The 12,948-nt window shown below is 37.7% G+C and overlaps 2 protein-coding genes across 2 annotated transcripts in view; both read left to right on the top strand.

Moving 5' to 3' along the window:
- The window catches only part of IPO11 (importin 11), an 83,571-nt gene that overhangs the window by 60,483 nt on the left and 10,140 nt on the right, over positions 1 to 12,948 (top strand). Inside the window, exon 30 of the mRNA XM_080362944.1 lies at positions 11,634 to 11,729. Within this exon, the coding sequence (XP_080219070.1) occupies positions 11,634 to 11,729 (96 nt within the window). The remainder of the gene's footprint in view (positions 1 to 11,633; positions 11,730 to 12,948) is intronic.
- Positions 2,908 to 4,833, top strand: LRRC70 (leucine rich repeat containing 70; the record flags this gene model as incomplete). The annotated part of the gene is made up of 1 exon (XM_080362106.1): positions 2,908 to 4,833. The coding sequence occupies one exon, from the start codon at positions 2,908 to 2,910 to the stop codon at positions 4,831 to 4,833; it is 1,926 nt and encodes a 641-aa protein (XP_080218232.1).

Here is a 12,948-nt window from a genome sequence, read left to right as displayed (position 1 = left end):
TGAGCCCTATGGGGTTGGTTCACACAGCACATCTTGGAATAAATAATTTTTAATGATTTCTTTAGCCAAGTAAATATTGGCATAAATAGCCTATAGGTATTACAGCTTAGCCAAGAGATAATTTCTTGTTTGAAGTAATTCTTCATTTTTGTTAATCTTTGTTCTTACACTCACCTGCCTGTGTATGACCTAGATAATATTTTTTAATTACTCTTACTGTTCTCTCCCCCATATCCAGGATACTTTCCTAGTCATCCTGAGAACTGTTCAAGACTATGCAGTGTTTTCCTTTAAGGAAATTACATCTCATATATTTTATTTTACATTCGTTTATATCAACCATTATGTTAAATAATACAAAAAACTAAAACGTGAAACTAAATAGTTACGTCTAAAGAACAGTTAGTTTTCCTATTAGTTTAATGGTCTCAAAAAAAAAGAGCCAGATGTAGTTCTTATTCTGGCTTGTAACTGATGCAGGATTTGTCTGAAGTGGCTCATGGACCAATTTCACTGGTCCTGCTGATTTCTTACTTTCGATATTGTAAGAGGTATCAACTCTGATAGAATTGAAGGTCGTGTATTTTTTGTCTGTGTTTAAAAAAGAAAACAAAACCAAAATTAAAAAAAATTCCCCTCCATCTAGTTAATTTTAACTAGCTCAAGTTGGAAAATTGAAGGACTATTGAGTGTTTTACAGATTCCAAATGAAAAAAAATATGTTGAAAACCATTTTTTATAAAAACTTCAGAAATACAAGTTTCTTTTGGCAGAATTTGGAAGAAGGGCTCTCAGAAACATGGCCATGTCTATTCTGCTTCCTTTGCTCATGTGAGTCGTGCATTTCAGCGTGTATTATGGTAGACAAAGATATTTGGGTGATATTTCGCCCCTTACATGAACTTCTGCTTTCTGTATGAGATCATTATGGCTGAAATTACTTGATTCTTCTGCTGTTGTGCCTCTTCCTTGGCTTTGGCAACGGATCGTAGAATGTCCTGAGTTGGAAGGGACCTACAAGGATCATCGAGCCCAACTCCTGTCCCTGTACAGGTCAACCCCACAGTTCACACCATGTGTCTGAGGGCATTGTCCAGTCTTTAACACTGTCAGGCTTGGGGCTGTGACACCTCCCTGGGGAGCCTATTCCAGTGCTCCACCACTCTCTGGGGGAAGAACCTTTTCCTAATGTCCAACCTAAACCTTCCCTGACACATCTTCCTGACATTCCCTCGAGTGTTGTTGGTCAACAGAGAGAAGAGAACAGCGCCTGCTCTCCCTCCTCTACTTGTGAGGAAGCTACAGAGCTTTTGATCTTGTTTTGAAGATATTTTGATCTTCTTGCTGTCTGTGCCAGGTGCTGTTCCATCCTTCCCAATTGTCACTGCACTGATGGGCTTTGTCAGCTTCGTTTTGCAGAGCAGAATGGTGCTTTACAGTATAAATTGTGATTTTTATAGTTACATTGTTATTTGTAGGCTTAATCTTTAATTTACCACCTTGTTTTGTTGTTTCCTCTTTCCCCCTTTGATGATGTGGCTGCACTTTGCAGGTGTTTGTTCCCTGTGATAGGTAAACTGAGGATGAGAGGAGACACAAGGAGCCCTGCAGGAAATGAGAGTCATGCACCAAAGGTGTGGCTGTCAGAATACACATAGTCCTCTGTGGATAAATTTGCTTTAAAAAAAGTGGCCTAAAGAAGGACTTAAAAAGCGTGGATCAAGTCTGCAGTATGAGGAATACAGAGCAGTTTAATACCACGTTGTGCGGTTCTCGTATCTGAGATTTCCTGGGCTCTGCCATCCCAGACTCTCTCCTCTCCCTCTCTGCTGGCGTGTGTATATGTGTGTGTGTGTGTGTGTATGAGTGTGCGCGTGTGTTCACGGTGACCGCAGTTTGGCTCTGCAGAGAGATGGAACAGTGTAAGTGTTGCTGTTGATCTAATAAAACATCTCAGATTCCGGATGGTAGATAAAGGATTAAAAATAGCACAGCAGTACTCTTAGAAGTGCATGTGCTTTAATCTGAAAGTAATACCTAATTTAGCTAGAACTTATTTCAGCTCTGCTAGTTGAAAACAGTAAAAAGCCAAACCAGCAACAGTTACAAGCTAAGATAGTTCGTAGTTTTCTAGAAACAAATCATTCAGATTTCCTTTCCAACAATACTTCTGAAGCACAGATAAAATGGCTTCCTGTCCCAGGGTTTCCTGTATCCATGGCAACCTGACTTTAACCACTTCTTTCTTAGTTTCCTGAGCAAACAGTTGCAAATCCTAGGGCAAAATGTGAGAGCTCTAGTACGCGACAAGATTGCCTTCAAAAAGCTTTCACAGATGAGTACAGTTGGTCAGCTTTTAACTAAGTCCAATGAGCTGCAAACCAGGAAAATAAGAGAAATAATGAACTCCAGATTTGGGGTAAGGAATTGTTTTTATTTATTTTTCATGTAACTCAGCATTATAAAAGTAAAATTCAAATTATAAGTGAGCTGCCAGTGAAAGGAAACTTGTTTCCAGTTAGCATTTCTACTTGAATGCTATTGAAAAATTTCCTAGTTCTTGTTAACTATAAAAAATAGTTAATAAGCTGTATTTTGAATTTACTAGAAGCCATTATTTTGGCAGCTTAGTTGCCTTTATGCTGCAGCCAATTAAATGTTTTCTGACTAGGCTGGCAGTACATTGTTTCATTCTTCGTTTACTTCGAAATTTTTTTCAGTGTAGTTCAAACTTATACTTACTAAGCTTTTATTTTTAAACTACTTATTTGGCATCAAAGGAAAATATAGGTAATACCACTCTTGAAAGTTACGCTTATATTTTAAGGAATGTACGCATAGAATCTTTCAACTTCCACATTAATAATATTTATAAACTTCTTTTTATCTCTACTAGCAAAGTCAGAGATGATTGAGAAGGCCAAAGACAGGGATATGTGTGGTCTGCAAAGTTCTCCACCCTGCCTGGGAGCATTCCTGTATGTCCTTAGTTGTTTTCTTTTGTCGCTGCTCCAGAAGGAGGCTCTTGGCTGTCCAGCTGCTTGCCAGCTCTGCACAGGGAGACAAGTTAGCTGTCGTAATTTAGGGCTTTCAAGCATCCCGTGGAACTTGACAATTCTTGTCTACCTCAGTGAGAATAATGTATCGCGTGTCACTCCAAATGAACTGAGAGGCCTGCAGAAGCTTGTTGCACTCTATATGGATAATTCCAGTATTTCTTATGTGCATCCAAAAGCTTTTCTGGAACTCCCCAAACTCTGCTACTTGCATCTAAATAACAATAATATTAAACGCCTGGATCCAGGAATCTTTGAAGGTCTTTCCAATCTTCATTGTTTATACCTTCAGAATAATCAAATAGCTTTTGTTCCCAGAGGATTATTTAGTGATCTCCTTTCTGTTAGGTATTTAACACTTCAAAGAAATCGTCTCAGTGTCCTTGGAAGTGGCACTTTCTTGGGAATGAGAAATCTCCGAACACTTAACCTAGCCAATAATAGGATTTCACGGATATCAGATTCAGCATTTCATCATCTTGAAAACCTTGCATATTTGTTCCTTGAAGGTAACAACTTAACACTTGTGCCATCAAATGCTATTGGAAAGCTCAAAAATCTTGAAAGACTTTCTTTGTCTCACAATCCCATTGGTTCAATACATCCTTTTGCATTTAAAGGACTTAGCAAGCTTCGATATCTGTCTTTAAAAAGCATAAAGCTTAAATGTATTGCTGTAAATGGATTTTTTGGATTAAACCACCTTAGCCAGTTAATCTTAAGTTACAATGATTTAGAAAATATAAATTCCAGCACTTTTACATTATTGAACAATTTAATGTATCTGCAGTTAGATAGAAATAAAATAACAAGTATTGGCAATGGTACCTTTGAAAAAGTGGGACAGTCACTTAAAATACTCAGTCTAGCATTCAATAATATTACAGAGTTACAACCTGAAGTACTCAAGCCCTTAGTGTCTTTAACTCATCTACAGGTAAATTATAATCCTTGGAACTGCAGCTGCAAAATGCTTGGTTTACTTAATTGGCTAGCATCATCTCCTATTTCTGTAAAAATTCATTGTCAGAATCCCCCACGTATGCGTGGCAGACCTTTGCATTACATTAAGTGGGCTCAGTTTGCAAACTGCAGTAGTCCTACTCCCAGCCCAGAAACAGCCCAGAGTCTGGCATCCGTAGGTGTCCGTCACAACCCCACCACTTTGCTGATGGCATGGCATAAGGGAAGCAGGCACAACACATTTGAACAGTTGCAACAGCTTGCCAATGCAGAAACTAAATATGTTGCTTTCTGGGAAGGAACTACAGCTACATCTGCTAACCCGTTTCCCTATGAAGAAAATGCTGCTGAAATTCCATCACAGACAGCTACAGTATTACGAACATTACCAGTGCAAATACCAGCACAGACTATACCTGTTAACAGAACGGTAGAAGGAAAAGGTTTATATCCAACAGATGCTTCTCTTGTATCGTTAGAAACACCCCTGATTTGTACACAACAGGTTGAAAAGTTGAGTCAGGCTTTTGACATTTTACTAGCCTTTTTCATTCTGGCTTGTACAGTGATCCTGTTCTTAACCTGCAAAATTATTCAGTTTAGGCAGAAACTAAAGGTGCTGGAAAACTCAGGGGAAAAGAGGATAGAATATTATGGTTTTTATCAGCCTGGCAGGTACAACATCACTGGCCCAGTGCAGTCTCTAACTCGGAATGCAGTGGGGCATTCAGAACTGGACCAAATCAGGCTGCTCAAGCGAACACCATCTGAAAGTCAGGCACAGGTCATATTGTTTGAACATTCATCATTGTAATTTATCTGATTTGATTTGATGTTAACTTTACTGGTATCTGAAATGTCACGAAATCAAGAACTCAATTTCCTAAAAGTGCCTGCACTGATGAAAATGAACGGATTGATAGAATTGTGAAAATTGATATAATTTGGGTTTGTCATCGTCATTTGCTTTGTGAATGTTTTGACATGTATTAGTTTTTATTAGATGTCATTTAAATCTGATGTGGATAGTTACATTATCCTCTGTCCCTGTTGTAGGAATCTTTGACCTATAACTCAAGTACATGTGCTATATAAAGTACATATATATTTCTTTTCATTTCGCAATACTTGATGGTATAAGTTTCTATAGAAATTCCATAGCTAATTTGAAGCTTGAAGCAACAAAAATATCAGTTTTTAGCAGGACCATGAAGCTAAAAAATCTGGAGGAGTGAGAAAAAAATAATGCTTTATTTATTTATTGTAATGCATTTTCTACTCTGCCTCTACTAACCATCACAGTGGGGAAAAAAAAAAAGGCATATTTACACTTAGCATATTCAAAGTCTTGAGGAAAAAAAATGATTAAAATTTTACTCATACCTATGGCATATTTTAATATACAAAGTTGTGTATTCAGTCTGTGTAATGAATATATTAAAGTGAATTTTTTGTTACTGTGTATCTGTATCATTTTATGATAATACCTGAAACTGGCATTAATAGAGAGACTAAATTTCTGTTGGATTGAACAAGTGACTAAGTTTATTATGTCTAATGTAATAGAGCTGGTTAATTATTGTCAATAAAGGATATTATGTTATCTGTATAGTAACAGTTTGAGATAGTTTTTGGCTGGAGAAGAGGTATAAACTGAAGAAATAAACTACACTTTAAATACATAATGCTACATTATTTACTGAAGATATTTGCATATTTGTAGCGTATATTCGAAGTGTCAGGTCAAAGTGCATTTTCTTAGTGGAGTCCTAATTTTAAGCTTAATCTTCAAAAGATGGATATTATTTTACTATAGAGTTTGTTGTTACTCCAGTAATTCAAACTTAATTTAGGAAAAAGTCACAAAAATAGGTTCCAAATAGTCCAGTCTTGTAAAGTTTTCAGTTAATTGCATGGGACTTGCCTTTGTAGATACTGCTTGTCTTCTACAAGCCTGTGCCCTACAAACTTCAACTACTTAGTGTATAAGCAACACAATTTACAGCTAGATCGTTTTGCTCAAGGAAGAATGGAAGACAATATTTCCGGAGTCTGTCCCTCATGGGGTTGATTTAAGTTTTCTAGAAGTATCTTGCTGTTCCAGGATCCAGCCTGGAGACCAGGGCATTCTACAGATGAACCAGAATGGCCCTCAAGATTCTTGTTCTAGCCTGCCTGCTTTCCGCTGATGTAACTCATGTGTGTGGCCGTCTGTTGCGTCTCCCTGTCACCACGTTTGTCCATATGCAGTTTATTCCCAGGAATGGCACGTTATTCACCTGCTACCAGTACGTGTATAGACCTTCACTGCACAGTGTGGGTGGGAATATGCAAATGTGCCTCTGTTGCTTGCTATCTGTCTCTGCTGAATGAAATGAAATATCAATTTACTATATCGCAATATATTTTACTGTAATTTACTGTGTAATAGGTCAAATACTTTTATTCAATGGAACACTGAATTCAGCTACTTGAACAAAAGCTTAGACTATTTTGGATTGCTTGAGTTAAAACTTTTTTTATAACTTTCTAGTTGTAAATCAGATGTTAAATGTAATGGGTAATGTTTTTAAGGAGGGAAAATGTTGAGACTATTTCATGCTTCATGATTTTTTTAGGTAGCTAATCCATTACAGTCTCTTCCACTTCAACCCATTTCAGTTCCTTTCTGCCTCTCCTATGTAATTACTCGTGATAAGTGCTATTTTTTTTCATTTAATAACAGCTGCACAATCAGTGCATTAATAGGTTCTGCAGTTTTATGTGCTGTCTTTCTAAATTTTCAATTTTAAATGGATGTCTTCAGAAATATGGACTTAAAATTCAATGGAAACTAGTTAAGTTTTCATTTATAGAAATGTTTATGTGCCTTTGCTAGAGAAGATTCTTGGGAGTAGGCAAAGGTTGAGACAGAAAAAAAAAACCCACTGGTTCTCAAATAAATCTGTCAGGGACTGCTCTGTTTTAGGCTTCAATTTCCACAGCTGCTCTCTACAGAAGAGCAGGAGAGGTTCCCTCTGAAAGTGTGTCCTTTCCACAGACAAGCTGCAGTTGTTTGCCAGGTATGAGTCTCACCATCTGTGGTGATGGAGCGTGAAAGGAAACCGATGGTGTCAGAGCTGCTTTTGCAAGCAAGTATTGGAGCAGGTGGAAACCGTCCCTTGGTGCAGAGTCATCCTCTGATATTCAGTTTGTCAACAATTTGGATTAGACTAACAGGGAATTGGGAGATTCATCATGCAGTTGTGGGGGAAATGCCTTTCTTTTGAATTTACTAGCTTTTGTGTTTAAATATTCACACTAGGAAACAGATCCTTTCGTGTACACATGTGGTTCATACGTCTAAATGTAAAAATCATTAGAGAATACATTAGAAGACTTGGTTGTGTCTGCTCTCATGAAGCAAAATAGCACTTTATGATAATCAAGTTCATGGTCAGCTATAGAATTCCATGGGAAATGTCTTGGCTGATACGTTACTGTTTTAGGAGCTCCTTAGCACTGTGCAGCTCCTGAGTGGGGTATGTGTGCAGAAGAATTGTTTACATTGCTTGCAGAAGTGCAAAATAATCTCCATTTGCCCCACTCCACCTCTTTCCTTGGCTAATGAGATAAAAATAAAGAATTTTTCTCAAATCTACTGAACACTAGGAAAGATAGGAAACTAAGCTTTTCCCTTCTTTTGGTGTTTACTGCTTCATCCTGATGAATGTAGAAAAGCAGAAGAGATTTTATCCTCGTCCCTTTAATCTCTAAAAAAGTGTTTTCCCATGCAGGATTTTTCCTCCATTTCTCATAGGCTGAGGAAGATGCCTAGCAGACATGGGAACCATTTGATTTAAATGCCGCTAAAAATTTGTCATAAGTTTTATTAAGCTGATGAAAAAGCTTTATTTACAGTGGCTATCTATGTAATTGAAATCCAAATTCTGAAATTTTGCATAAGACCTCAGGATAATAAAAATGTTGAATAGATACCTGAGTGTATTAGAAATGATAGACATAATGAGAAAATATTACCTTTTTTCAGAATAGATGTCTGTTTTCTCCTTTGCAAAGCTTTCATTCTTTTATCTGACAAATTATACAATCTTTGAAATAAAAGATGTGAGTTTATGTACAAATTGTCGTAAATGATAAATTTTGTTTTTGTTGTAGGCAAGGTGAATTTTATTTATAGGCAGCATAAAAGGTTATTTCTGAAAAAAAAAAAAAAAGAGAGAGAGAGAAGGCAATGTGTTAATTGGATCTTTGAGTTCTTGGGTATTTTAGATCCAGACAAGATTATAGATGTTATAATCTGCTAGTCTGGGCCTGTCTTGTGCTTATTTTTGCTTCATAAACAAATGAGGTTTTATCTGGAGAACTTAATGAAACTGAGTAGGTATAGAACCAGTTATAATTTGATGCTGTTGTTCTATTGCTGATCTGGATTATGTGCAGTTCAAGGGGGGAACTGCTCAAATGTCTTTGTTCCGAGTTGAGATTTTAATATGGACAGTGTTAACTTTTCTGTTTTGGAAGTTGCTCTAAATACAGTGTCCCTGTCTTTACTGAATCTGCTATATGATTTTGAAATTTATTTCTTTTACACAAGCAGACTAATTCCAGTCTCTTTAAAAGGTATTATGTTGATTTGCATTGTTCTCTTATTCTTCTATGAAAATAAGGCCTGATGCATTCTGTATTACCATTGAACTTCAATTGAGGTACTTTTTTTCAAAGTACAATGAGCCTATGTTGTCTCTATTTTTCACCAGCACATGTCTTGTATTCTAAAAATAGTTGCATTGTTTAATCATTCCATACTTGGTAAACAATTCAGCGAGTCTTTAGTAGGAGGAAACTTCATGTCCCATTTAAAGGCGAGGCGGAAGGAGAAGGTATTACCTATACTGAAATATGCAGGCAGCAGTTAACCCATTTTGAAAGGTCTTCTACGTTCTTTAGCTTTGCTTTCCTCAAAAGAAATATTACTATGAATTTTCAGTCTTTCACTGAAGAAAGAAATAAAACAACGTTCCTCATTTATGCTGTAAAGTAAAAAGTAAAAATGTCCTCTCCACATAAAGAAATGAATGATTTCTCTATGTGCTTGAGAGGTGACTGTCAAGAGCAGTATTTTGGATCTTCAACCAGTATCCTCAGTCTCTTCTGGAAATATTAAAAATCCTTGGAAACACAGGTTACTGAATTGGGCCTCCCTGTGTGTTCCTCCTGTCAATCTGCAAGCTTGGAAAAATCTCATAAATTGAATGAGCACTATGCCTACAGTATTTATTTATGTGTTAAAGTAACCTCACTGAATAGGTTGGCCATAATTAGCCCTGCAGCTGATGAAAAGGCTAAGCCTTCATTGCGTCAAACACTTTTTTCACTCCCCTCCCAATATAGAATTTCTGTGATAGTTAGGGATTGTTCATGCAGCTTGGAAGGAAGAAATAAAACTACTACGTAATAGGCAGCAACCTATACTATTAATTAAATAGTGCAGACGTAGGGGCACAATTTATTTCTCCAGGGTGCAAAGTGTTTGCATCTGCTCTTGGTTGAATGCCCCTTGTGCTCTGTTGACATGAATCTGAGGACAGCTGTTTCCTTTCTCATGTTGGAAAATATTAACCATGCTAATGGCATTTTCCTAGAGATGTGTTTCAATAAAAAGTATGAGGTGGAAGAGCTTTCATGGGAGGTGTGCTAGGTGGAAACCACTGACAAGTGAAGAAGCCCTGTCTCCGAGGGCTCGTTCTGCGGGCTGCCAGGCAGCCAGCATGTGCATTCCTAGCCGTGCTGTGTGCTCGCTGGGCTGTTTGCTCGCTGTCTGCAGCACCCCGCAGAGATTCAGCCTCGCAGCGTGTAATAATTTGCTGTTCTGAATGAGATGGGCAAGCTTCTCGGCAAGGGAGAAAGTCTCTTTCAAAGCATATATGTGACAACGATAATAAGAATAAGCCAGACTGAAAATTGTGTCAATTTTTATTTTGTGGAATTTAGGAGTTTCAAGTTTCATTTTTCAAAATACAGTTCAGATTGTGCCATTCAACAGTAGCTGAATAGAAAAGGGAACAAAAATAATACTTTGGAAACAAAATGGTCATGAGCTGAATCATAATCTTAACAAATTTAGAAGAAATATTTATATGCTTAGTATTCTAACCTGATATGCTTTTCTTCTGAGGCATCCATTGCTATATAAAGTCTTTTTGTCATATACGTAAAACTTTGTTTTATGTCTGACAAGAAGATTTTCAAATGCAACAAGTAATATTGAAGGAGCTACAGTTTATCCAGTTTTTCAGTTTGCATCCGAAATAAGGAAATGAAATAATATTAAGAAAGATATTAATCTGTGATCAAACATAAAGGATCAAACTACAGGAGCTTAGTGTTCAGTACCTTTAAACAAATATGGGATGTGTCTGCTTATGCCACTAGACAGCAGCAGCCTCTTTTGGGGAAGATTAAGCCTGAAATTCCAAACAGGGAGTAATAAAAGGCTCCTGTCAATGGCGGTCCCAGGACAAGTGTTGTAGTTTACCATCACCAGGTGGGCCATTTCTGTTTCTTTGCTGCCTGTAGCTGGAACTGTTGCAGTCTTCCCGAGATGAACATCTTTTCACTTGCTGTGTGTCTTCATGCTCTTGTGGTTCACAGAGTAGGAGTCAATGCACGGAAGTCCCACAATAGCACATCTCTGACACTACAGTCACAGTAGCTGGGAATTCAGCAGAAACAGCAGTCACAGCTGCTTTCCATTAACAAGGTGGCACCTACTTTATCCATCATGGGAAGATCATGTTTCTGTGTCCTCACCCTACAGGCACATCAGTTCTCAAGGAAGGAGCATGTGTCTAAATTTAGTGTTTGGTGTCATTTCAGGTGTTGTGGGGCTATCCAGTCTGGCCTTTGTCTTGTGCTGGCAAAAGGTGCTTGTCTCTTCAAAGTCCTGAGTGATACCAATCAGCTGTTTGCAGTTGTCTGAAATAGCCTAGTTTTTCATGTGGCAGGAGATGCCTGTGTTTCAGCAGAGACATCCTCCTGCACCATTCATGCAGAACTGGGTGCAGATGGTTTTCACCCACCATGGGGAGTCACTCAGCTGCCTAGGAGGGTGAAGGAATGCTTGTAAGGCTGTACGGAGGAAACAGAGTGTACCATCTTTACAAGCTACCCTTTGCTGAAGTGTTTGTGCATAGATTTTTGCATTGAATAATGGTGGGAGAAAATGTGTGTATATGTTAGAAATAGAAGCCAGTATTCTGACTTCCCTGCTATCCAGAGCCTGCCCTCCCCACTCAGTTCTGGAGTCCTGTGCTAATGTATTTTTTCTTTTATTCCATTTGCAATTATGTCTAGGTTTTCAACAGTGGCACATGAGGTTTTATTCTATTTAAGAATGATGTTTCTTGAATATTTTTGAAGCCTTTAATGAAAAAAAAAAAAGAATTTGAATTAGCTGCTTAATAGCATGCTCAGCTAAGCAGTAAGCCTTGAAAATACTGCTTAGTAAATGTGCTCTACAGTTACTGAGCAAATTTCCTGTTTAGTTCCTTTAGCTAAGTCACTTTCCTGTTCTTTGCCGCGTTGTCCAAGATAAATTTTGTTCTTTTCCAGTGTTATCCAAGATAAATTTTGTGGTATCATCAACATTTCAGTGGAAGGGCTGCATGATGTTATGGCTGAAGATCCTGAAACAGGAACATACAAAGAGTAAGTGGAAAATCTAATTAATTTTTGTTGATTCAACAGTCGTAGTACTGTGGTATGTGTAGTGTTTTAATTGTAAAAATCTGTAGACAGTTAAGATGTGCTCATAAGAGTTGTGTTTTCACAGGAATGAATGCTTTAGTAAGATAGGAAATTTTTGATCTTAAGAAAAATTATTGTAATGGGGGAGAGAGGACTTCAAATTACAGTCAATATAATTCTATGTTGTTTATTAACTTCTCTACCAAATTATGCTTTAAAATGTTCATATGCTTAAGTTTGCTTTTTGCTCACTATCTAAAATTACAGTTGGACAAGCTTGTATGTTGATAGGGTGGTAGTTGAGAGTTTCTTTGAATGTGGCAGCTGGAGTTTAATCTAGACGTTTTTCTAAATGCCTGAGCCTCATTGAATGGACCTAGTGTACAATACTTGAAAACCTAGGGCAGTTCTTCCCCTCCAGTTGTTCCAGTTAACACACCTGCTGCTACAAGCATACCTCAAATGACGTTTTCCAGTGCTGGCAGCAAGGGTTCATTTGTGGCAGGAAGGTGGTGTCAGGATGCTCAGACTGCACGGCCACCCAGCACCACGCTCATTCCTTTCCTGCTGCCTCCCAAGTTACTCGTGGTATTCCATCAAAGCTGTGCTAAAAAAAAACCAAACACACCAACCCCAAACAACAACACCAAAAACAAACAAAAACCACCCACAAAAAAACCCGACCAACCAAAAACAACAAGAAGCAAACAAAAAACCACACACCACAAACCTGACTAGTAAAGATTTTTCAGGACAGAGATCTTAATGTTGTTTTTAGTTTGTAATGATTACATAGTTTTAGAATTATGGAGATTTTCAAGACTTTAAAAACAGATGCTAAGCAACATGTCCCTACAGACAGTATGTTCTAATAACAGTATTTCCTGGATGCTAAGAATCAAATGTTTTCTAACTTTCAGATAATTACTGGTGATGGAACAGACTGTATCTGAACTAATTAATTAATTGCTTCAGGGGATGTTTGCTGGCACTGAAGCCAGCTGGCACAGAACAGCCTGCATGCAATCTATTAAGTTTTCCTCCACTTAGAACAGGTGGTACAAACACAAGTGTGCACTGAGAATGGTCCACACTCATGCTGAGCCTGAGCTATGCCCAAGAATTGCTTGCGAAAGTACTTTTTTTTTGTCCTAACTCTCAGTATAGAAGATGTAACTCC

This window comes from Nesoenas mayeri, assembly GCF_963082525.1.
Source record: "Nesoenas mayeri genome assembly, chromosome: Z".
Classification (NCBI taxonomy): domain Eukaryota; kingdom Metazoa; phylum Chordata; class Aves; order Columbiformes; family Columbidae; genus Nesoenas; species Nesoenas mayeri.
The sequence above is the reverse complement of the archived record's forward strand: the minus strand, read 5'-3'. Positions and strand labels throughout refer to the sequence as shown.